At 62.3% G+C, this 23,673-nt stretch overlaps 1 protein-coding gene and 1 long non-coding RNA gene across 3 annotated transcripts; one reads left to right on the top strand and one right to left on the bottom strand.

Moving 5' to 3' along the window:
- Nucleotides 1-7,420: 7,420 nt before the first annotated feature.
- LOC116422944 lies at nt 7,421-13,281 on the bottom strand. Of its 2 annotated transcripts, XR_004233436.1 has the most exons (4): nt 11,739-13,281; nt 11,486-11,619; nt 10,965-11,220; nt 7,421-9,720 (listed from the first exon to the last, which is right to left on the bottom strand). It is a non-coding gene; the product is annotated as an uncharacterized LOC116422944 (long non-coding RNA). The 2 variants fall into 2 exon arrangements; XR_004233435.1 differs by having other exon boundaries at nt 7,421-11,220.
- Nucleotides 13,282-15,644: 2,363 nt separating this feature from the next.
- On the top strand, nt 15,645-23,469 carry PPP1R12C (protein phosphatase 1 regulatory subunit 12C). The gene is made up of 23 exons (XM_031961795.1): nt 15,645-15,772; nt 16,141-16,240; nt 16,332-16,464; nt 16,717-16,978; nt 18,149-18,267; nt 18,353-18,512; nt 18,627-18,771; nt 19,930-20,004; nt 20,183-20,271; nt 20,348-20,475; nt 20,557-20,615; nt 20,750-20,817; nt 20,924-20,980; nt 21,075-21,165; nt 21,241-21,327; nt 21,406-21,466; nt 21,559-21,641; nt 21,725-21,780; nt 21,865-21,943; nt 22,075-22,179; nt 22,349-22,399; nt 22,473-22,523; nt 22,599-23,469. The coding sequence occupies exons 1-23, from the start codon at nt 15,645-15,647 to the stop codon at nt 22,683-22,685; spliced, it is 2,274 nt and encodes a 757-aa protein (XP_031817655.1). The 3' UTR covers nt 22,686-23,469.
- The last annotated feature ends 204 nt before the right edge of the window (nt 23,470-23,673 follow it).

Raw genomic sequence — 23,673 nt, 5'->3', positions numbered from 1 at the left:
CCCCTGTAATGTGGGGGTTCCAGCCAGTCACCCACGGGCCTTCCCAGCTCTGTCAGTAGTTTTATTTAGGTCCCAGCAAAGCTCGACGCAGCATCGGTTACGAGCTCTGGCCCAGAGGGAGGAGATCCGGGGCCTTGGCCAAGCCAGCCCAGGGCCAGGCGGCCGGGGGCACGGGGGGCACGGCTGTGGGCTCGGGACTGTCCCAGCTCCGGCCGGCCGCCGCCTCCCGCCAGGATGCCCTCCCCCACACACCTGTCGTCCCCATTTAGGGCCTGATGTCACCAAAGGGAAATTTTGATGGGAGACAAAGCAGGGGGGAGGGACAGGAGACAATGATAGGAACAAACAAGTGGATAGAGGAGAAATGGAGCAGAAAAACAAGGGGGAGATGGAGACAACAAAAAAGCACAAACACATCCCGGGCTGGGACAACCGATCAAGGAGCTGGGAACGTTTAGCCTGGAGAGAACCAGCCTGGGGGCAGGGGGGAGAGCCCGTCCTTTGGCCAGCTGCTGGAAGAGGAATTAGCTCTCTTCCCTTGGGTCACAGGAGAACGAAGGGCAATGGGTACATGAGGCCTGATGCTAGGAAAACTGCAGAGAGCCAAAGGGGAGGAGGCTTCTGCCCCGACTTCGAGTAGAGACTGAAGGATGGATTGAGTCTGTAGGAGAGGAGGAATCATTGGTCAGGCGGGTGTTGGGCTACAGGGTCACAGAGGGACCATTGAGACAGGGAAAAGGAGACCAAGAAAGAGACTGAGGAGAGACCGAGAGAGAGAGAGAGAGAGAGAGAGAGAGAGAGAGGATCAAGAGAAGAGACTGAGTGTGAAGGAGAGACTGAGAGAGCAGAGAGGGGGTCAGATGGGGGGCGAGACTACGGGGACACCATAGAATCTTTTAAAGCACTTCTTCGGTGTCAGGTCCTGAGCTCATCCCTGGGGATGAAAAGGCAAAAATCTAACCTCCAGGAGCTCCCAGGCTGATGGACGAGAACAAACATTACACAAGTGATGTCGTTTGGGGGTGACCTCGGAACTGGGGAGGGGGCACGGGGTGGGACTGAAGGTGGAGGGCAGCAGGGAGAGCCTTGGGGGCCCAAAGGCAGGGGCTGGGAACACCAAATGTCCTGCACAAGCAATAGCAAGGAGGTCGTTTCCTTGGATCAAACAGCGTGTGGAGGGGAGTAAAATGTAACATGGAAAGGGGGAGTGTATGTGGGGGAAACTAAGTCTGGCAGCGGCTTTAAAAGTCAAATAGGATTATTTCCCTTTCCATCCTGAAGGTAATAAGGAGGCCCTGGCATGGGGTGGGGGTGGGGAGAGAATGAGAGACAGAGACAGAGACAGAGAGACAAGAGAGAGACAGAGCTGCCCTTTAGAGACATCACTTTGTTAAGAGTAGAGGGTATACGGGAGTAGGGAAAGACTTGGGTCCAGGAAATGGGCCTGTGCAGGGGGAGGGGGTATGGGCCAGGGTAAGGGAAAGGGGGGCTCTGGGAGAGGAGAGAAGGGAACCAAGAAAGGCAAGGAGGAGGGGAAGGAAGGAACAAGGGACGGAGAAAAGAGGAAGGAGAGACAGAGACTGGGACCGATGGAGACACAGACTGAGAAATCCCAAGGCAGAAACACAAGAAAAAGGATTCTTTGAGCCACAGAGGAGAGGAAACCCCCTCCCCTTCCCCATCACACAGCCAACAAGAAGGCCGGAGGGTCCGGGCCGGGCCAAGGGGAGCCAGGGGTCAGCCGGGGTGAAGGGAGGTGGAGCCCATGGCAGCCCTGCCTCAGAGACCCCGCGTACCTTGGGAGGTTCCCCTCCCCCAGGCTGAGGCTATAAAGCACTGATTCTCTGTCCCTGACTCACAGCCACTGTCCCAGCTGCAAGCAAACCCCTGCACTTTACTGAAGCCTCAGCCCCAGGTAATGGAGCCTCCCCCTCCTCCACGCTGGGACATCTTGCAGAGAGAGAGAGAGAGAGAGAGAGAGAGAGAGAGAGAGAGAGAGAGAGAGAGAGAGACGGAGGCAGAGAGGGAGACGTCCCCGGGGAAAGGGAGGGTGGCAGGGCCAGGCTCTGCTCAGGGACATGGGCTAATGGTTAGAGCTGCCCCAGAGGGAAGGCGGTCCCGGAACCAGTGAGTTCTGCCTGCTGGGACAGCTCCGGGTCAAATAACCCTGGAAACAGCCCATTTGTGTTCTTCTCCCTGTAGGAACAGCTTGGAGAGACTGGTCCCTTCCAGCTCTGAGATTCAGAGGATGGGAGACGGAAAAATAGAGACATGGGGAGGTAGAGATAGCAGGGGAGGGGGGAGCTCGAGGGATAGAGACAGAGACAAGGGAGATGGACACAGGGAGAGACAAAGAGGGGGCAGAGACAAGGGGAGAGAGAGACAGAGGGGGCAGAGACAATGGGAGAGAGACAGAGGGGGCAGAGACAAGGGGAGAGAGAGACGGAGGGGGCAGAGACAAGGGAGATGGAACAGGGACAGACAGAGAGGGGGCAGAGACAAGGGGAGAGAGAAAGAGAGACAGAGAAGGAGCAGAGACAATGGGAGAGAGACAGAGGGGGCAGAGACAGAGGCAAACAGTGAGAGAGACATGGGGAGATAATGGGGAGGGAGAAGCTTGAAGGGCAGACACACAGATACAGGGACAGAGACCGAGAGACAGACACGGGATAAAGAGAGAGATAGGCACGGACAGAGACAGATGAATAGGCAGTCACAGACAGAGATGGACAGAGACAGAGACAAATAGAGACAGAAAAAGGCAAAGGGGCGGTGAGAGAGACAATGATGGGGTCAGGGTTGCCGACCGCCATAAACAGGGACAGATACAGCCGCAAACAGTGGGAGACGGGATTAGAGGAGACACGGTTTCCAGTAAGAGCTGGAGGTAGGGGTGGGGTGGGGGGGATAGGTTGAGAGGAAACTACTGAGCTGTCAGAATCCGAGAGAAATGGGGGAGGGAGAGGAGGGTGGGGAGGGGGAACCAGACTCCTTGCCAGGAACCTTCTTTTCGAGTATTATTGACTTAACGATGACCTGAAAAATTCCATTCCCTCCTTAGGACTCAGTTTCCCTATCTGTAAGACTCCGGGAGGGAAGCCCAAACTTCAGCTTCTAAGAATACGAGGCTTGGGGGGGGGGTTGGGGATGGCCCGAGAGAAGGCCTAAGGTCAGGGGCTTGGTGAGAGGAGACAAGGGCAGCGGTGAGTCAGGGCCTGGGGTAACTCTATCCTTATTCGGACACATCCTGGCCTTGGCCCTGGCCCGAGACCCCCAGAAATAGCCTCTGACTGGATAGGAGCGGGAGCGGGCACGGGGGCGGCTATTGTTTGTCCAAGAATGCCCAGGGCTAATCTCCCCGATCGGGTTCCTTCCCATCCCCCCGTGTCCCGAGACTAGAAGACAGGTGGTGGGGCTGGTGGGGGAAGGGCCCAGCCCTGCCCCCCCCATCCCTTCAGTGGCCACACGGGCCAGGGCTCCCACCCCTCGGGGACTCTCCTGCCCCTTCATCTTTCCCCAGGTTCCCCCGACGATGTCAGACGCCGAGGAGCAGGATTATGAGGAGTAAGTATGGGGGGGAGGATGGGGAGAGGGCGCACCTGGATGCATGATCTGACTTCTGCCTCTCTCCTGCCCCAATCTCTAGGGAACAGCAGGAAGGGTGGGGGTGGGTTGGGGAGGAAAGGAGGGGACTTTGGGTTGAGGGTGGGGGTTGGGGTTGGATTTTGCTCTGTCCTGAATCGAAGAGCCAGACTTGGGAGAGGGGGTGGGTGGTTTAATTTTAGCAAGGGTCCACGTGGACAATTTTTTTTCCCTTCCTTTATTGTGGGGTTTCTGACCCAGAGGAGGAGGGGAGGAGGAGGAAGGTGGTTGGGGGGGTGAGAGGGGTGCCGGAGTTGCGGGGGGGGGGTGGAAGCGGGTTCATGTGGGTGATGTGGTGGAGGGTTAGAGATTTGGGGTCCCCGGGGGGGAAGAGAGGGGGAAGGGGGGGGATTAGTGGGGGAAATGCCACCTGGACAATTTGTTTTTGTTTTTTTGATTGGCGGGACCCTCCCCTTTTTTCTTTTTTCTTTGGGAGGGAGGGAGTTTGAAAGGGTAGGTGGTTCTTTTTTGTTTTCCGGGGGGATTTTTAGGTTTTTTGCGTTTTGGTGTTGTTTTAAAATTTGGTTTTTGGGACTTTCTTTTTTTTATTTGGTTTGGGGTTTTGGAGGAGGTTGGGGTTGGGGGGTTGGGAGGTTTGATGTTTGGGTTGGGGAGGGTGGGTGGAAATGGGAGATTTGGGGGGGGGGGAGGGGGGTAGGGCCCTTTGGGGAGGGTTTAGTGGGGAGTTTGGGGTTTTTGGCAGGGGGACGGGAAGGGAAATGGAGGGATGGGGAAATTTTTGTTGTGAATGGTGTTTTGGGGTTTTTTTATTTTTGAGGGGAGAATGGACGATTTAGATTTTTCCCAATTTTTGAGTAGGGTTATGGTTAGTTTTCAAAATTTTTTTTCAATTTTCTTTTTTCACTTCTTTCTTCAGAAGAGGGGAGGCAAAAGGTGGGTGTTTTTTTTTCTTTCTTTTTTCTTCTTCTTTTCTTTCTTTTCTTCTTTTTTCTTCTTTTCTTCTTTCTTCTTTCTTCTTCTTCTTTTCTTTCTTCTTCTTTTTTTCTTTCTTTTCTTTCTTCTTTCTTTTCTTCTTTTCTTCTTCTTCTTCTTTCTTTTCCTTTCTTCTTCTTTCTTCTTCTTTTTCCTTTTTTTCTTTCCTTTTCTTCTTCTTCTTTTCTTTTTTTTTTTTTTGGTTTGTGATTGTTTGGGAATTAGGAAAATTTGGTGTGTTTTGGTTAGATAAAGCGTTTCGACAGGTTTTGGGAAGGAAGTGGGGGGGGAGGGGAAATGTTTTGAGTTTTGCTTTAATGAAAAGTTTGAGGGCGATTAGGTTTGAGTGAGATTTCTAAGGTTTTTGGGGGTTTTGGGGGGGGTGGAGGGTTTTAAAGCGTTTTGGTTTTGGAAATTTGTTGTTTTCTGTTCAAGATTTGGGGAAGAGAAGAGGGAAAGGGGTTTTTTTTGGAGGTTTTCCAGTTCTACTTTTGTTGTTTTCTTGCCAGAGGTTTTGGTGTTGATTTTCAAAGATTTGAGGGAGAGAGGTTGATTTAGTGGGGAGGGAGGAGATTGGGAGGTTTTGGTGGGGTGGCTTTGTTTGTGTTGAGTTGGAGGAGGTGTTGCTGGGGGTGGAGGGTTTTAAGGGGGTGGGTTTTAATTTGGGGGTTTTGGTTTTAAATGGGAAATTTTTGAGTGGTTGGAAGCGGGAGTTTTTTTTGGTGGGGCGGAGGAAGCGGGAGAGACCTTAATGTTTTTGGTTTTTGTGGTTACTTTAGGGACATTTCCCGGAAAGATGGAGAAGGATTGGAGGAGCTTTGAATGTGACGGAGAGAGGGAAGAAAGATTGGGGTTGGGAAGGATTGGAGTGTTGGGGAAAGTACTTTGGGATTTGAATTTGCTTGGAGGATAAGGGATTGGTTTTAAGGGAAGTTTTTGAGAGATGGCAGTTTAGGGTTGGATTTTTGCCGGGATTAAAGCGTTTGAGAAAAGGTTTTAAATGGAGTTTTTGGGATTTTTTTACAAGGAAATTGAGGCAGGGGGGAATTTGGGCAAAGAATTTTTTTTTGGGGTTGCAAATTTCGCAAGAAATGGAAAATCCCAATTTTGATATAAATTAAATTTGGAAAAAAATTTTCTTTTAAAGATGAATTTATTTGGAAATAAAAGATGGAGGGTTTGTTTATTTAAAAGAAATTTGGTGGAAATTTTTTTTGTTGTTTTTTCAACCTTTCGGGTTTGTCAGGATTTTTGGATTTTAGTTTTTGTTTGGGAGCATGAGGGCATGTGACGGGGTTCTTTTTATGGTTTGTTTTTTTTTTTAAAGGAAGATTGATTTCCCGGGGGTTGTTTTGTTGGGATTTAATGAGAAATTTGTGAAGGTTTTAAATTTTTTAAAAATTTGGGTGATGTTTTGTTAGGGAGGGAGGGGATTGGGAGAGGTTGGGGGGTTTTTGAAAGAATGTTTGTTTTTATTTTATTTTTCAGGGTTTTTCAGGGAGGGGAGGGGGAGGGGAATTTTCTTTTCTGAGGGAAGGGGAGGAGAGAGGAAAAAGTGGGAAGAGAAGGGAAGAGGTTGGGGTGGGTTTTTGCAAATTTTTGGGGTTTTTTTTTTTTGCTGGTTTTGGAGTTTTTTTAAATTTTGGGGTGTTTTGGGGGTTTTTGAGAGCGGCGGGGGGCCGGTGAGGGGGGGTTAGGGAAGGACGAAGGTTTCCCTGTCTCAAAGTTCAGGGTTTTATTTTTGCGTTTGGAGTAGGAAGGAGGAGGGAAGAGGCAAAAGGGTTGAAGATGAAAGAAGAAGAAGGTTTTTTAACATGGGGCCCTTTGGGGTTGGTTGGTAATGGGGTTTGGGGGGTTGGGGGGGGTTGGGTTTTTTCGGGGGAGAAAAAGGGGGAAGGCGACGGGAAGAGAGATTAGGAGGGGGGAAGGTTTTGAAATACCATGGGGGAGAGGGGTGGGAGTTTGGGGGAGGGGGGAAATGGGGGGACAAAAGGGGGGTTTAGAGGAGAAGGGAAGGGGGGGGGGAGAAGGGGAGGTGAGGTTGAGGGGGGGGGGTTTTTGACAGGGGGGGGTTTTTGCCCCGGGAGGGATGGGGTTGGGGGTGGGGGGAGGGATTGGGAGGATGTTTTTGTGTGGGGGGGGGGTGTTTTTTAGGGGCCCCGGGGGGATGGGCAAAGGGGGGGGGAGGGGGGGGGGCCGGGGTGGGGAGTTGGGGCCCTTTGGTGGCCCGTTTGGGAGAAGGGAGGTGTTTGATGGTTACAGGGAGTTTGAAATTTGATTGAGAGTAAAGAGAGGGAGGTGAGGGGGGCGGGGGGGGGGAGGGGGGACTTGAGGGGGATATTTTTTCTGAATTTTTTCACCCAGATAAGTTTTTAAATTGGATTGGGAAAGTTGGGGTGGGTTTTGCCCCGAGCTTTTGTTTTTGGTTTTTTTCTGTTCCCTTCCCAGGGGTTCCCTTTCTTTTCCTTGTGTGTTGTCTGTGTGTTTTTCCCCTCCTTCCCCAACAGTGAGTTTTTAATGGTATGGATTTAACTCGTTAGAAAGGATGGAATGGAGTTAGAAAAAGGGCCTTGGGGTTAGAGGACGGCCTTTTTCCTCTCGGACGGACTAAGCCTTGATCGGACAGGGCTGAAGGGCGTGTGCCTTTGGGCCCCGTGGTTGAGGGCCGGCCTGGGGCTGGGGAGGGCGATGTGAGGGCAGTCAGTGGTCCCGGCCCCCTCGGAAGCAGGCTCCTGCGGGGTGAGCCCTGCGGGACGACCTTTCCCCCAGTCACGGGATATCCCCCGTAAGGGGTAAAACAGGCACCTTTTGGGGCAATGAAGCGCCTTGGTGACCAGGAGGTTGGGGAAAATCTAATGGGATGGAAATCTAGGGGAAGGCCCGGCTTAGCCTTTGGCCCGTGGCGGGGGTGGTGGCTCCCAGACGCCAGGTTGGAAGGAGCCACTGAGTTCAAGAGGATGGTTTTACCCGCTAGGAACAGGTCTCCAAAGAGGGGGGTCACTTGCTTAAGGCCACACGGACACTTTCTGGCTGAGGGTGCGGAGAGTGTGCCTTCTGTGGTCTCACATGCAGCGGGATGGCCAAGCCGGAGGCTGGTTCCTCAGGACATCCGGGCTGTGGGAGATGGGCTCGCACCTACATGGCTTTTGGGCCTTGGGCAGGGCTCCTGGGGCCCCCGAGCTGCTCCCCCGCATCCAGGCCCAGGCCTCTAGCTAGAGCATCCCTTGGTCATGTACAAGTGATGGTGCAGTGAGGGAAAATGTCTGGGTTCCCACGCACCCTCACACTTAACAACTTTGGGCCGCCCCACTCTGGGCGCCAGCTTCTTCCATCAAGCAAGTGAGGAGGCTCCAAGGCTCTGCTGGCTGGGAGCCGGGGGGACGCCTGTGTCCAGTGAGCTGGAGGGAAGACCGCCCCGGGGACCATAGAGAAGTGGGCAGTGGGGGGCAGTGGCCCACAGGCCGAGGCTTCAACACCAAGGTTGGTGGGAAGGATGACACCATAGAGATGGCCGTGGGAGAAGAAAGTGGTCTGGTGCTGAGGGGGAGCAAGGGCTGGTCACGTGGCCTGCTGGTACCCAAGGCCCCTGGGGGACCGGGCACACAGCCTTACCCAAGGCCCCTGGGGGAGCAGATACACAGCCTTACCTAAGGCCCCTGGGGACCGGGCCCATGGCCTGCTGGTACCCAAGGCCCCTGGGGACCAGGCACACGGCCTGCTGGTACCCAAGGCGGGTAGGGCATAGAGCAGGCTCCAAATACATCCTCTGTGAGAAAGTGTAGGATACTGTGAGATTACTCGTTCTCTGCAGTATCTAAGTCAATAATTGATGCTTAGGGTAAAAAAAATTAAAACTCTTGCAAATATATTTTAGGGAACACATGGATAGATAATCATGAATCCAAAAAGATCTGAGGACGGTAGTGGGCCGCAAGTTCAGCATGAGGTAACCGTGTCATGTGCAGGACAAAAAGGAAACTCAATAGGGACATACAAGATCCGAGCCCAGGAGCAGGGAAGGAGCTAGAGCTCTAGCTCCATGAGAAAAGTGTCCTGGCCACAAGGGGGCCGAGGGCATCAGGCCCAAGCCTCTCTTGGATGGCTTGCTGAGTTCTGGGCAGTGAGGGCTAGCATAGACACAGGCTGGGGGCAGCTGACTCCCTTTCTTCCTCCTCTTGTCTCTCTCCCCTCCCTCTGTCTGGATCTCTTCCCCTCTTTTTCTCTCTCCGTTGTTCTCCCCTCTTTCTCTCTCCCACTGTCTCTTTCTCTCCCACTCCAACCTGTCTCTGTCTGTTTCTGTCTCAGGCTGAGCATGTCTTCTCAGTACCCCCCAGCATCTTGTCGCTTAAAGTGTCTCTCCCTAAGATTCAGTCTCCCCATCTGTTTCTCCCTGGATCTGTCTCCCTGGCTCTGGGTCCCTCCACACTTCATTTTGTCCTTCCCCTCCCTCCTTTCCTCCCTCCGCACCCCATGCTATACACCAGCCTAGATCCTCCCCTCCCCTTGCTCGCAAGCAGGACTCCGACACTTCCGAGTCCACTGACCATGACAGTGATGAAACAGCCCCCCAGGCCATGGCTCACTAAAGAGCTGGCTCATATTGATCCAATAAACCCCACAAATATCAGCTGGCCGTCCTTGAGCCCCCATGGACAGCAAGTCTGGTGGTTGTGAGCCTGTGCTTGCAGAGCTGGGAGGTGGGCTTCCTGGGACCCCATCCACCCAGGGCTGACTCCCATTCAGCCCCAGTTCTGACTCCCATCCAGCCGCGGTTCTGACTCCCATCCAGCCCCGGTTCTGACTCCCATCCAGCCCCGGTTCCGACTCCCATCCAGTCCCAGTTCTGACTCCCATTCCTCTCCCTGAGCAGTAGGAAGGGGGCCGGCAAGGGTCGTGTTGGCGGACGCTGGAAGTGAGCCTTCCATCCAAGGAGAGGCCTGGAGAGGATCGCAGTGGCCCTTCCCATCTGGTCCCGAGATGGCCCCACTCCTTCGACCCTGCAGGCAGCCCCCTCATCCCCACCTTCGCTTCTTGCCTGCTATTCTTGAATAAACTCACTCCTGGGTAGTCTGCCAAGACTCGATCTTTGGTTCTTCTGGAAGGCAGGGGGATCCCCCATGATTCCTTGGCCCCAAGACTGGGATCCTGGTGACAAAGAGGGCACTGAGTGCTGCCTTCTGTGGAACGCATAGAGAATTTGGAGTTGCTGCCCTCAGAGAGCTCGCATCCGAATGGGGGGTAGGGGGAACATGTATATAAGAATATGAAAACAACTGTAGCATTAGCACTGTTCCGTGCCACAGGGCTGCTGCCCTCACTAGGGCTGGGATCTCAGCCAACAGGCCTTTAAGTTAGCCAACAGCATAAGCGTCCACGTGCCAAGCACTGGGCTAAGCCGTCTTATTTTGGGCTCTTATCGGCCCCTCGCCCAGACTGCCAGGGAAAGCACTTAAAGAGCTGAGTTTTGGTCCACATCTAGGCTCCTCCCCAAAAGGAACAGCCAAGAAAGCAACGGGCACTACAGATGGGGCAGCTGTTTCCCCCTCCACACAAAAGAACATCTTTAATACAAAGGGCTCCAGCTCATGCTGACAAAGGGTCAGGAGATGAATGAGTAACTTTTATCTCCCTGGAGTTATACCCCTGGTCCTGGCTGGCCCTCCGGGCTGGCTCTCTGGGTTGTCCCCCCCACCCCGGTCTGGGGTTCCTGGTTGTCAGCGTTCTCATAAAAGGTTGTGGCTGCAGAAGGCAGTTGTCACTGCCGGTCTGCTCTCCAGGAGTGGGGCAGAGCTTCCCCACCAGGGCAACTCCTAAGGCTGAAGATGATCCCCTCAGTCAGTCGCCTATTCTGGGGGACAGAAAGCTCAGCAGAACGGACAGCTGGGAGCCCGAAGCCACGGTCCAGGGCCGAGGCAATGCTCATGTGTGCCTCATGCGGGAGCAGCTGCTGGTGAGGGGGAGAGATGCGTGCAAGTCCCTTCTCCTTTTAAAGTCCCCAAATGGGCTGCTCTTCCTTGCTCAGTGTCAGCCTGGGCTAGAACTTAAAGGGACTTGGTGGCGGCTGTCCAGGGTCCTGAAGGCTCGGGAGCTTGGCTCACCTTCACAGGGTGGCCCCGGAGGTACCGAATGTATACCCAAAGAATGCCAGCTCATTTGGGGGGGATCAGGCAGTGTTTCTCATCGAAGGTATCAGGGGATCGGATGAAAAAAGGATTTCAGTATTTATTGTGTGCCCGGAAGTGTGCTAACCACTGGCGATACGGATCCTCGTTAGCAAGGGGCACTTTGATGAGGCCGAGGCAGCCGGGGTGCCGTAGGTGGCAAAGGGGACCTGCGGCTGGGAATTCCCGTGGGACCGCCCTGGACAGGGCGCTGCGCCTCTGACTTACCTCCTCTGGAGGACCGTGGGATAAAGTGAGAGACTGTTCTCAAAACGTTTTGTGACCAAATCTCGTAGCACTAGACAAAAGCTGCTCTGATGATGAAGAAGAATGGGATGGGGAGAGGACCACGGGTATAGACTGAGCCACTGCATCCAGAAACAAGGGCAGCATTGAGTCGTCTGGGGTTTGTGACCAGAATGGAAACGATCCATGGTCAGCTCAAAGCAGTTGATGAGGTTGTGGTGCAGGGAGTGAAGCTGAGCTGAGGAAGGAAATGGAGGTGAGAAAGACAGAGAAGAAGGGACAGACGCACAAAGACAGCCAGAGCCAGAGAGCCAGACACAACCTAGCAGGGAAGCAGCACACGAGCATTTAGCCTGTGTAGAGAATTATGTGAAAAGAGTAAGTGGCGAGGAAGGGCCAGGTGGAGGAGACCTAATGTCAAAGAGAATTTCTACCCGTCCCCAGGGGTAATAGGGAGCCACTGGAGTTTATTGGGTATGGAAGTGATGTGGTCCAAACCTTACTTTAAGGAAATGCCTCCCGTAGTTTCCTGGGGGCTGGATTGGACTGGGGAGAGGCGAGGCAGAGAAACCATTGAGAATCCCTCATCTCCAGGCATGCGCTAAGCCCTGGGAGCCAATCCTGCCCTCAAGGAGCTCTAAAGGGGCAGACAACAAGCAAACCACTAGGTTGGTAAAGGCTTCCTGGAGCGTTTCCTTTTTCTGCCAAGGCTCATGTGGATGTTTATAGCATCACTCTTGGGCCATGCAGACTTACCGACTCGGCAGTGGGAGCTTGCAGGCCTTTGCTCTCAGCTCATTGTGGCCTGCGTTGCCTTGGCAGGGCCAGACCTAATGGTTCTACCTTTCTATCGCCCTGGGCCGGCCAGTCCTCCCCTCCTTGAAGATGGGATTTTATTTGGGACTAGAAGGAAGAAGGCAGGATGGAGAATATTCCAGGCACAGGGGTAGCCGGAGAGAATGCCTGCAGCCAGGAGGGGGAGGGTCACGGAACAGCCGCAGCTGGAGTCCCCAGATGGATGTGGGGCAGTAAGGGTGAGGCTAGAAAGGCAGAGGGGGAAGAAGCCTGAAGTTCAGAGAGGGTTTATTATTTGAACCTGAAGGTGGGGTTGATACATAGGAGGTTATTGAGCAAGGGAGGTGACAACACTTTAGGAAATCCCTTTGGTGGCTGGAGGACGGAATGGGGAGAACCTGGAGGCGGGCGAGACCCTCCTCCCCAGCAGATCCTGCAATAATCAGTGTGAGGGGATGAGGGAAGGGGCCGTGTCAGGGAGAAGCCGGCTCATTCCACAGATGCTGCAGAAGGGAACTCGGCAGGCTTTGGCTCCACACTGGACACGGGATGTGAGAGAGAGAAATCCGCGATGGGCCCTGGGCTTTGAGCCCGAGCTGTTGCCTTCTACAGTGACAGGGAAGGGACGAGGAGAAGGATGGGGAAAACGTGAGTTATATTTGAACATGTCGACTGAGCAGAGGGAGATCTGAGAAACGTTTTGGGGTGTAGGGGGGGTTGTAAGGCAACTGGGGTAAGTGACTCGTCCAGGATCACACAGCTAGCATTAGTGACCGAGACCAGATTTGAACTCGGCTTTGACTCCAGGGCTGGTGCTCCAGGGCCCCAGAGAGAGCCAAGAGGGATACCTGGGGTCAGAAGGCATAACTCGCAGGAGGATCCGGCAAAGGGGGCAGCGGAGCAGTCAGAGAGGGAGGAGGGCCAGGAGAGGGCGGTGGGGTGGAGGAGATCGGGAGTAAGCTGGAAAATAGCTTTCAGCAGAGTCCATCCCATGTTGTCCCTGAGCACCTTGAGCCAGGTACCAGACTCTTCCTGAGAGGCGTCACCCCAGGTCTGGGGGCAACAGCCTCCGGAATTTTGGCTGGGGCAGAAAGAGCTGCAAGAACCTTAAAGAAAGAACCTTAAACTGGGGGCCCTCCCGCCCTGAGATCCTGGGGGCCCTCCCCTGCGGGGAGCAGAGATCCTGGGGGCCCTCCCGCCCTGCCCTGCGGGGAGCAGAGATCCTGGGGGCCCTCCCCTGCGGGGAGCAGATATCCTGGGGGCCCTCCCACCCCGAGATCCTGGGGGCCCTCCCGCCCCGAGATCCTGGGGGCCCTCCCGCCCCGAGATCCTGGGGGCCCTCCCGCCCTGCCCTGCGGGGAGCAGAGATCCTGGGGGCCCTCCCGCCCTGAGATCCTGGGGGCCCTCCCCTGCGGGGAGCAGAGATCCTGGGGGCCCTCCCGCCCCGAGATCCTGGGGGCCCTCCCGCCCTGCCCTGCGGGGAGCAGAGATCCTGGGGGCCCTCCCGCCCTGCCCTGCGGGGAGCAGAGTCCTGGGCCCCTCCCCGCCCCTGAGATCCTGGGGCCCGCGGGAGCAGAATCCTGGGGCCCTCCCCGAGATCCTGGGGGCCCTCCCGCCCGCCCTGCGGGGAGCAGAGATCCTGGGGGCCCTCCCGCCCCGAGATCCTGGGGGCCCTCCCGCCCTGCCCTGCGGGGGGCCGAGATCCGGAGGCGGCCCCGAGCGCCCGGGGAGGCTGCGGCCCCGAGGGCAGGGCTGGGGGTCGGAAGGAGGGGACGCAAGTTGGGATGGAGCGAGTTTCCGGAACCAGAATCCCAGCGGCCCCGTGCGAGGCGGGGGAGGGGGTCCGGCTGGAGCTCTGGGACCGCACGGGATCAGGCGGTGGAGGAAGGGGACGGGAGGATGATCCCCTGGGACGCGGGGGCGGGAGCACGGCACACGACGGGGGGGGGAGGCCGGCGCCCGGAAGGCCGCTCTGTGCGAGGGACGCGGGGGCCGAGCCAAGGGCCGGGAGCAGCTGGAACACGGGGGGCTTCCCCTCGGGTTCTCTCACTCGCCCTCCTGCCCCGCGCCCTTCCGGGCGGTCCTTCCTCTCAGCCCCGCCCTTTCTCTTTTAGGAACGAGGCGCCTCTCCGTGGGCCCCGGGGGGGGGCAGCTGCCGCCCGTCTGCCCGGGTCCCCAGCGCTCCGGCTCCGCCCGGTCCTTCCCCAGCGTCTGGGGGCGCTGGGCCTGGGCCCCTCACCGGGGGGCCGTCTCCGCCCGCGTGGGGGCGCCCCGTCCTTCCCCGTGGCGGCCCCGGGCCCGGGCGGGCCCCCCTGAGGGGTTGGCCCGGGCGCAGGGGCGCTTGGGCGCGCGGCTGACGGGCGAGAAGGGGCTGCGGCCGCGCGAGAGAGCGCAGAGCCCGGGATGCCCGGGGTTCCGGGGGGCCTCGGCGCGGAGTGGGGGCGGGGGACGCAGGGCAGGGAGGCCCCGGGGATCCAGGGGCCGCGGGCCAGTTTTCGCCGTCGCTTCCCCAGCTCCCAGCAGGGCCCCCGCCCCCCCGCCCCCGTTCCCTTCGAGACCGCGGGCCCAGGGGCCCTGGGGGGGCAGACCGGCTGGGAGGGAGAAATTCATCTCCTACCACGAGCCGCCCGGACTCCGTTTCCCGGCATGCCGCGGTCCGCGCAGACGTTCTGAGGAGCCGGCCCCGCCCACCCCGCCCACGCTCCGCGGGCTGCTTGGATCTGGGACTGCGCTTCCCGACGTGCTCCGGGGCTCAGGTTCCTAAGGCGCAGGTGCAGACAGGCTTCCGGGACAGTTTTGAGGACTAACTCCCGGCGGCCCGAAGAGAGGCGCGCGAAGCGCGGGTGCGGACTACACTCCTGGCGTCCCGAAGAGAGGGGAAGGGGGTGCGGACTAGGTTTTGGGGGGCCGCGGGGGCTGGGCGGGGCGCCCCCGGCGGCCCCCGCGCCGGGGATCGGGGGATCTGGGAGGGTCGGGCGCGGCGGCGGCGGTAGCGGCGGCGGCGGCGGCGGCGGCGGCCGGGGATCCCCGCGCGGGCTCCCCGCTCGGGCCACGCCGGGCCGCGATGTTTGCCTGGGCCGGAGGCGGGGGGGGGGGGGCGGGCCCGGGAGGGCGGCAGGAGCAGCCGGCAGGGGCGGGCGGCGGGCGCGGGAGCCTGGGGCGGGGGGGGCCCGGGCCGCACGGGGAGCGCGCGCCGAGTTCTGGCCGCGGCGGGGACCTGGAGGAGGCGGGGCCAGGTGCGGGGGGGGGCCTGGGGCTTTGGACAGCACCAAGGGACGGCATCAGGCGTGCACCAGGTGGGGAGGGGGGCCGGGGGGGGGGAGGGGGTGGGGGGGGGGCCTGGGGTCCCCAGCACCAAGGGAAGCATTTGGGCAGGGCACCGGAGGGGGGGGGCCCGGGGAGGGGTGGGGAGGGGGTGGGGAAAAAGGGGGTGGGGTTGCCCGGGGCTGCTCCCCGGCAGCAAGCGGACAGCATCGGTGCCCTGCACTCGGTGAGGGGAGGGGCGGCCGGGGGCTGGGGGGGACACGGGCTGGGGCCGGGGCCTGGCCCATGGCTGCTCCCCAGCAGCAAGTGGACAGCATCGGTGCAGGGCACTGGTTGCGGGCCCCGGGATGGGAGAGCCCCGGGTGCGGGGGTGGGGGGCCCTGGCCGCTGGACAGCACCGAGCATTCAGCATCGGTGCCCTGCCCCAGGGGTGGGGAAAGGGGGGTGCCCGGGGCGGAAGCACCCCGGGGGCCCCGGCAGGCGGGACCAGGGTGAGGGGTGGAGGGGGGCCTGGGGGCTGGGGGGGCCGGGTCCCCGGGGGCCTGGGGGGCCGCCCTGGCCTCTCCCGGCCCCCTCCCGTGCAGCTGGGCCAGGGCTCTCCCCATGTTCTCCTGGCACCCAGGGGGCAGCCCCCCTCCCCCCAGTGCCGCTGCCCTCGGCAGAGGGTCCTTCCCTCCTGGGCTCCTTTTGGCAGCTTGGGGGGGTTGCCCCACTGGGGGTGGAAAACCGCGGTAAAGGTCGGGAGTCGGGGAACCGGCCCGCTGGCCTTTGGGGGGCCGGGCCCAGCCCGGCCCAGAGCCTTTCCCCCCGGCTTGCCCTGGCAAGCCTTCCTCTCCCTCCTTTTTGCAGGGGGCGGGGGCCCTGGGGGCGGGACCTTCTGACCCCTCGAGTCCCCAGCCCCCCCGGCCGGCCCCTTGGGGCCCGGGGTTTCCGCCCTGCCGAGCTCTGGCCCTTGGGTCTGTCGGGGGCCCTCCCGGGCGGGGCCCGGACCCTCCCTGGCCCCCGCCCCTGGGGTTTCCTGGGGCTTTGGGGGTCCCCCCCCGCCCCAAGTCTTGTGCAGCCCTGGCCCTCCCCCCCCCCCGCCCCCTTGCGCCCAAAGTCCTGTCCTGCCCCCGCCCCGTGCCCGACCCCGGGGCCCCTCGGGGGAGGCTTCTCCCCAGCCTGGCCCCCCTGCCCAAGGGGCGGGAAGCAGCCCGCCTGTAGGTGATTTTGGGCCTCCCCCGTGGCCACATTTGTCCCTTGGTCCTTGGGGGCCGGAGGACTGGGCCTGCCCTTGCTGCATCCTCCTAGCGAGAGGCCTCGGAGCTCGTGTCCCAGGCCCTCCCCCTGCCCCCCAGGTCACTGCCCGACACCCCGGGGTGGTCCAGCGGGCCCCTCGGCCTCGGAGCCCGTAGCTCCCGGGGCAGCAGGGCCCGGGTCCCAGGTGCTGCTTGGCTGAGCTGGCTCCCGGCCTTCCCTCCGCTCTCACCACGACCTTGTAGGGGAGGCCCCCTGTCCCCCCCCCCCCCCCCCCGGGTCTCCATGACATCGGGGAGGAAATAAACGGAGCCCGAGCTCAGCCCGTTCCCAGGCCGGGATGGCCCAGCCCCCCCTCCCCGCCTGAGTTTCCATGACTTCATCCCGCTGGCCCTCGGTGCCTTCCCTCCTCTCTGGGCCCCGGGGGCCGGGGGCTGAGGGGAGGGGGGCCTCTGCCCCTCAGGCACCTCGGGAGGGCCAGGCCGGGGGCTGGGCAAGGCGCTGAGGCCCCCCTTCCCCCACGGCTCTTGCCCTCCCTGCTCAGCCGGCCTCCCCCGCTCTCTCTGCCAGGCTTGCATTGATGAGAACCTGGAGGTCGTCCGCTTCCTGGTGGAGGAGGGGGCCTCGGTCAACCAGGCCGACAACGAGGGCTGGACCCCCTTGCATGTGGCTGCCTCCTGTGGATACCTGGACATTGCCCAGTAAGGCTCCGGGGCCCAGCGGGGGGGCCCTCCCGGGCTTGTCCCTGCCCCCCCTCAGACCTCCTGCTTTTGGTGGGCGGGGCCCTGCTGAGAGAAGGGGGTTCAGGCTGGGGGAGCGGGGAGTCCCCGGAAAGCCTGGAGGCCCCCGTGGCTTAGCCGGAGGGAGCGCCCGGCTCCTGTTGGCGCCTCTGAGGGATGACTGGCGTGGCTCCTCCGGGTGCCTCCTCTGGCCCTCGACGGCCTTCCCGGATGGAGGCTGCTGCCTGCTGAACCCCCCAAGCCTTGTGTGCCCGTCTCTGGTCTCCTGGCACGGGCCTGATGGCCCTGGCCCGAACCCCTTGCTTTGTCTCGGCCCTGCCCACAAGGATGGCGCGAGGTGGCTTCCCAAGGGCCCTGCTGCCCCCCGTGTGTCTGTCCGCCTGAGGCGCTGACCCCATTGCGCCAGGGATGCCACAGCCGCTCCCCAGGGCGAGCCCCCGGGCTCTTGGGCGACCCTGGTCCTGTGGTCCCATTTTATACTTGGGGAAACTGAGGCAGACGGAGGGGAAGGTTCTTCTGGACCCTGAGGGGATGAGGGCTGTGGCGGATGGATCCCAAACAGCCTCCTGGGCCGTGGCAGCTGCTGCCTGCCTCGGCCTCCCCCCGTGCCAGGCTGTGAGCAGGCACTGCCCTGCCCGCCAGGCCCCTCCCGGACTCAGAGGAGCACCGCCCTCTGCTGGTTTCCTTAGTTTAGAAGGATGGAAGGTCATTGGGCAGCGCCGGGCAGAAAGCTCGGGTGGGCTGAAAGCCCCTGGCCTGCGCCTCCGTGCCTCAGGCTGAGCGTGTGCAAATATGTACGTGCTCTGCAGTCTCCTGGTGCTCCTCCCTCCCTGACTGCTCCTCCTCCGGGTCACTCCCTGACCCCTTCGGGGTGGTCCCAGACCCTCGGCTCTTCCTCTAGAGGACATGGCCCTCAGTGAGACACATGGGTGTCTCCTGGCGGCCTCGGGCCCTTCTCGCTCCAGCCCCTCCTCCACTTGGCTGCCAAGATTGTGCCCCTGAACTCCAGCCTCCCGGGGCCCCAGGCGCGGACACTCGGGGTCACTGCCAGGGGCTGCCCCTGCCCCCGGCCTCGGCTGCTGCCTTTCCTGCCCGGGGTCTTCTCTCACCCCCTCCCCCGTCCGCCTCCAGGTACCTGCTGAGCCACGGCGCCAACATCGCCGCCGTGAACAGCGACGGGGACCTGCCCCTGGACCTGGCGGAGGCCGACGCCATGGAGAGCCTGCTGAGGGCGGAGATCGCCCGCCGAGGTGGGCGGGGGGACGTGGGGGCGCGCGGGCGGCGGGGCCGGGCCCTCTCCGGGAGCCGACGGCGCCTTGTCTCTCCTCCCCCAAGGCGTGGACGTGGAGGCCGCCAAGCGGGCCGAGGAGGAGCTGCTGCTGCACGACACGCGGTGCTGGCTGAACGGGGGCGCCATGCCCGAGGCCCGCCACCCCCGCACGGGCGCCTCGGCCCTGCACGTGGCCGCCGCCAAGGGCTACATGGAGGTCATGAGGTGTGGGGGCCGGGCCGGGCGGGGAGAGCGGGGGGCAGGTGGGCGTGGGGGGCGGCCCCCTCCCCGAGTGGGGGTCCTCCGCCGCCCGTCAGCCCCCCGCCTCTGTCCCCGCAGGCTGCTCCTCCAGGCCGGCTACGACCCCGAGCTGCGGGACGGGGACGGCTGGACGCCGCTGCACGCGGCCGCCCACTGGGGCGTCGAGGACGCCTGCCGCCTGCTGGCCGAGCACGGGGGCGGCATGGACTCCTTAACCCACGCGGTGAGGGCCGGGGGCACCTGCGGGCCGGGCTGCGGGGGGTCCTGGGGGAACAAAGGCCCTGGGTAAATGAGGCCGTCCATGCCCGTGGGGCCCGAGCACTTGGGAGGCGCCGCTGCGTGCCCGGCTTTCCCATCATTGCCCCGGGAGGAGCCTCTGTGGTAGGGGTGCGGGCGGTCTCCCTGACTGTGGGCTGGGGTCTGTGCCCACGTGGTCAGCTCCAGCTGGCGGGGGGAGGGCCCAGCGAGGTCGCTGCAGGGCCCCAGAGGTGTCAAGGGCACCAGACTGGGGGGGGCGGAGTGGCAGAGAGGTCCCTGGGCGGTGCCCAAGGCGTTGCCCACAGCCGTGCCCAGGGCCCCCGCTCGGTCCTAGGCTCCTGGAGGACAGAGCGCCCTGGCCCTTGGCTCCCTCAGAGCCCGGCTCTTTGCGGCCTCTGACCCCTCCTCCCAGCCCCCTCGGCGGGTGACCTTGGCTCTGGCCAGCCTTCCCTCTGTCCGCCTCGCCCCTTGTGGCCCGCCTCTTCCATCCCCAGAACCTCAGTTTGTCTCTACCAAAGCATAAAGGTTACGGACAGAAATCTTCCTGTTGGGACATTGGTCCTGGCTCCCCCGTGTCCCCCTCCCCCAAAGCCCTCCCCCTCCCTCCCCCATGGCCGCCCCTTAGGGCTCAGACTGTCTGAAGCTCCCTAGGTTTGTCTGGGCGTTTCTACCAGTAAATCCAGGCTCCCTGTTGCCAGAAGGCTCTGACCAGGCTCTGGCCCATTAGGGCCTCCCCCGGGCAGCCCAGCGTACAGGGACAGAGCCGCTCCCGGGGCCAAGGAAGGCCTGAGCTCCCCTGCGGGCACCAGGGCGGAGCGGGCACCGGGGCGCCCCCAGGGGGGCCCTTCTCTAACTGCAGATGTGGGGGCATTCTAAGGGTCTCCCTGGAGGGCAGGCTCAGGAGACAAGACTTGTAAATGCCTAATGGATGCCGGCACACAGTAGGCGCTCTTTAAACGCACCTTCCCTTCTCACTGCCCCTGAGGCTGGCGAATGGGTGGCACACAGTAGGGGTTAAATAAATGTCCACAAAAGGAAGGGAGCAATGTGTGCCCAGGGGGCCGGGGGCGGGGCTTGGCCTCCGTGGCGCCCACCGTCATCCTCCTCCCTTCCTCCACTCCAGGGTCAGCGTCCCTGTGACCTGGCGGATGAGGACGTGCTCAGCCTTCTGGAGGAGCTGGCCCAGAAGCAGGAAGATGTGAGGTCCAGGGGTCTCCCCCGTCACCCCTCCCCTAGGCCCCCCCCAGGGTGTCCCCCCCTGACCTCCCCCCCAGAGCCCCCCTCCCTCCAGCCTCCCCGGGGCCTGCTGGACTGCGGCCCTCTCGCTCTGCCTCCTCCCCCGGACCCCTCGGCCACCCCCTTCCCTTTTTCCTCAGCTTCGGAATCAGAAGGAGGCCCTGGCCCAGGAGCGCGGGACAGAGGCCGGCCCAGAGCCGCCGCCGCCGCCCAGTGGCAAACACAGGAGGTAGGGCTGGGCCTGGGCCGGGCCGGGCCGGGGTCCCCCCCGCCGGGCCCCTCACCCCTTCTTCGTGTCCCCACAGGAGCTCCGTGTGCCGCCTGAGCAGCAGGGAGAAGATCTCGCTCCAAGATCTCTCCAAGGAACGGCGGCCGGGGGGCTCCGGGGCCCCCCCACTGCGTGACGAGGAGGAGGGTGAGGAGGAAGGCCCAGGTGAGGAGGCCCCGGGGCCTGGGTGGGGGGGGTGGCGGGGGGGAGGAGTCCTGCTGACCTCTGACCGCCCCCCTCCCCCAGAGCCCAGTGCCTTGAATGGAGTGTCTACCCCACAGACCCCGGACTCCCCCAGCCCCAAGGTGAGGAGGAGGGGCCTGGGCTAAGGGCCGGCTGCTCGGGGGCAGGGCCGATTCATCTGGGTGAGGGGTCTGGGCTGGCTTTGGAAGTGACCTTTGAGGAGACTCCTCCCCTCTCCCCACCCTCTCTCCCTCAGACCAAGGAGCCCCGTCTGGCCCGTGTGACCCCCACGCTCTCCCGGAAGCCGAGCGAGCCCCCCGAAACGTGAGTGCGCCAGACCCCGGGCAGAGGGGGGGCGGGGACCAGGGGTGGGTGAGGAGCCCTTGCCGAAATGTCGGTGCTCACCGTCATCTCCCCTCCCGAACCCCAGGATCGTGGAGCCCCCGACGCCACTGCCAGCCCCCACCGATTCCCGGGAGCGGCGGAGGTGAGGGGGAACGGGATGGGGAAGGGGGAGAGGTGGGCATCGGGAGCGGGCAGTGCCCGAGAGCCAGCTCCTGACCGTGCCCTTTGCCCCCCAGATCCTACCAGATGCCCGTGAGGGACGAGGAGTCCGAGTCCCAGCGCAAGGCGCGCTCCCGGCTCATGCGCCAGTCCCGGAGATCCACCCAGGTGAGGCTCCAGCCCCCAAGTGCCCCCCCCCCCCCCCAGTGAGCGGCCCCCCCCTCATTTGTCCCCATTCCCCAGGGGGTGACGCTGACGGACCTGAAGGAGGCAGAAAAGAGCGTTCGGGCCTCTGCGCCGGAGAAGGAGGAGAGGAGCCCCGAAAGCCTGGTGAGCTGGGGGTCAGGGGGGAGCTGGGGGCGCCGGGGCCAGCTCCCGCCTTGCCTGACACCCCCTCCCTTCCTCCAGGACCCTGCTTGGAGGCCCCGAGTCCCTGGGCTGGAGAACTCAGACGCCGCAGTCCCCAGAGGTACAGAGAGGGGGGAGGCCCCGCCCCCGTGCTCACCAGGGAGGGCAGGTGGGCCGCGGGGGTCTCGCTCTGACCCCCTCTCTCTCCAGCAGACGAACCTGAGGGCCAAGGGCGCAGCCAGCAGGCGGCCCCGGACCGCAGGAAAGGCCGGCGGGAGCATCGGGGGCCGGCCGAGGTGAGGGCCGAGGGAGGGACCGGAGGGGTGGGGGGAGGGCCGGAGGACTTGGTGCCCGTCCCCACGCCCCCCTGTGCTTCCAGGGTGAGGAGGCGGAGCCCGCGGACTCCCCGACCTGCGCCGAGAGCCCGGCCTCCAGGTACCTGCGGCCCCGGGGGAGGGCGGGTGGGGGAGGCGGCCTGGGCCTGCAGACTGACCGCCTCTGGCTCTCCTGGGTCCCCAGCGTGGTGGACGGCTCCAAGGGACTCCAGCCTCAGGCGGAACCCGGGGACCGGCCCCGGGACAGCAGCAACTTCCGCAAGGTGAGTCTTTGGGGGGGGCTACTTGGGGCGGGGCCAGGGGAGCTTCCTGTGCTCTGGGGGGCGGGACTTGCATCCCAGCTCTCCAAGGGCTCTGAGTCCTGGGCGGTGCCCCTGCCCCCACTGTGCCGCAGCTGTACCTGAGCCTGCAGGGGGAGAACGAGAGGCTGAGGGAGACCCTGCAGGAGACCACCCTGGGGCTGTCGCAGCTCAAGGTGGAGCTGGAGCGGGCCACACAGGTCAGCGTTCCCCACGCCCCGCCCCCTGTCCTCTCGCCCCGCCCCTGCCCCGCCCCTGTCCTGCCCCCTGTCCTCTCGCCCCGCCCTCACAGGCCTCTTCCAGCTCCGAGCTCTCCCTCTCTCCCCTCCCTCAATCTTCCCCTGCCCCCTCACTCTTCTCCCCGCCCAGAGACAAGAGCAGTTCGCGGAGCGGCCGGCCATGCTGGAGCTGGAGAGATTTGTAAGTGGGAGGAAAGGGAAGGGGGGGGGGGCTGGCCCCGCTGTCCCCCTCGTCTGACGGGCCCCTTCCGCAGGAGCGGCGGGCCCTGGAGAGGAAGGCAGCCCAGCTGGAGGAGGAGCTGAAGGTGAGAAGAGTGGCTGGGGGCGGGGGCGGGATATCTTGCCACTTCCCTCTGGAATGACCCCCTCCTTCTTCTCAGGCCCTGTCCGACCTTCGGGCCGACAACCAGCGCTTGAAGGATGAGAACGCAGCCCTGATCCGGGTCATCAGCAAACTCTCCAAGTGATTCCCCCCACCCCGGGAGGTGGGGGGGCCGGCTCTGCTCCCCCGTGCTCCCCTCACCCCTATTTATGCAGCTGCTTCTGCCACAAACCATTCCTTTGTGTGAAACTTGGGGACCTGGAGGGGACGTCCTCATCTCCTCCCCCCAATCACTCCCCTAAAAAAGCCATACGCCCCCCCCCACTCCCCAGCCCCTCAGGGCCCTGGGGATCCAGCTGCCTGGGCTGGAAGGAGCCTGGGGACCCGGGGGGGGGGGGCTGGAAGAGGGGGGCTGGGGCCGCTAAGGATGGGACCAGCCCCTGGGAGGGGCGCAGCACGGAGCGAAGGGAGTGAAGGCCGGAGGAAGTGGATGAAAGCGGCCGGGCCCCAAGCTGCCTGGAGGCGGCAGGGGGCCCGGGGCGGCCGGAGACGGAGGATGCAGACTTTGGGGAGCAGGGCACGGAGAGATCCCCAGCCACCCCTCCCCCTCCCCGTCCCTTTCCCCCACGTGTGCCGCCACCCCCTCCTCCCCTCCCCCCTCCAGGGAGCAAAGAATGTGCCAATGGTCCCTGCCCCCTCGAGCCTCGGCCGGGGCTGCTGGGACGTGTATATAGGGGCGTGGGTTTTTTCTGGGGGCCCCACGCCCACTAATGATGTGCAATAGGGGAAGGAGGCTTCTATTTTTGTGGCCGGGGTTGCCCCCCGCCGCCTGGGGTCGGGGTGGGGGGAGGGCACCCACGCTGAGAGAAAGTATTTTCCTGAGACCTGCCGTGGCCACGGGGCACCGCGATTAAAGGGTGTGACTTTGCTGTGGGCGTCAGGCTCTGTGTGTGGGGGCGCGCTGGGGGCTTGCTCCGGAGGAGTCGGCATGGACTAGGCTCTTGCTGTGCGCGGGCCTCTCGGGGAGCTCCTCGTGAGGGGAGGGGGCTAAGGGAGGAGGGAGGAGGTGGGCGGCCCGGCTGTGGCACGGGCAGGGGAGTTGTCCCGAACCATCGCCGTGGCAACTTGGTGGG

The sequence above is a fragment of the Sarcophilus harrisii genome, chromosome 3 (assembly GCF_902635505.1).
Source record: "Sarcophilus harrisii chromosome 3, mSarHar1.11, whole genome shotgun sequence".
NCBI classification, from domain to species: Eukaryota; Metazoa; Chordata; class Mammalia; order Dasyuromorphia; family Dasyuridae; genus Sarcophilus; species Sarcophilus harrisii.
This window is presented reverse-complemented; position numbering and strand designations above follow the sequence as displayed.

Bases quoted from the DNA above. Each gene is read 5' to 3' on its own strand.
- PPP1R12C (XM_031961795.1), top strand. From the start codon at position 15,645: ATGTTCTCCTGGCACCCAGGGGGCAGCCCCCCTCCCCCCAGTGCCGCT. The intron at 18,513-18,626 runs GTGTGGGGGCCG...CTGTCCCCGCAG, and splicing joins GGCTACATGGAGGTCATGAG to GCTGCTCCTCCAGGCCGGCT. The intron at 22,524-22,598 runs GTGAGAAGAGTG...CCTTCTTCTCAG, and splicing joins AGCTGGAGGAGGAGCTGAAG to GCCCTGTCCGACCTTCGGGC.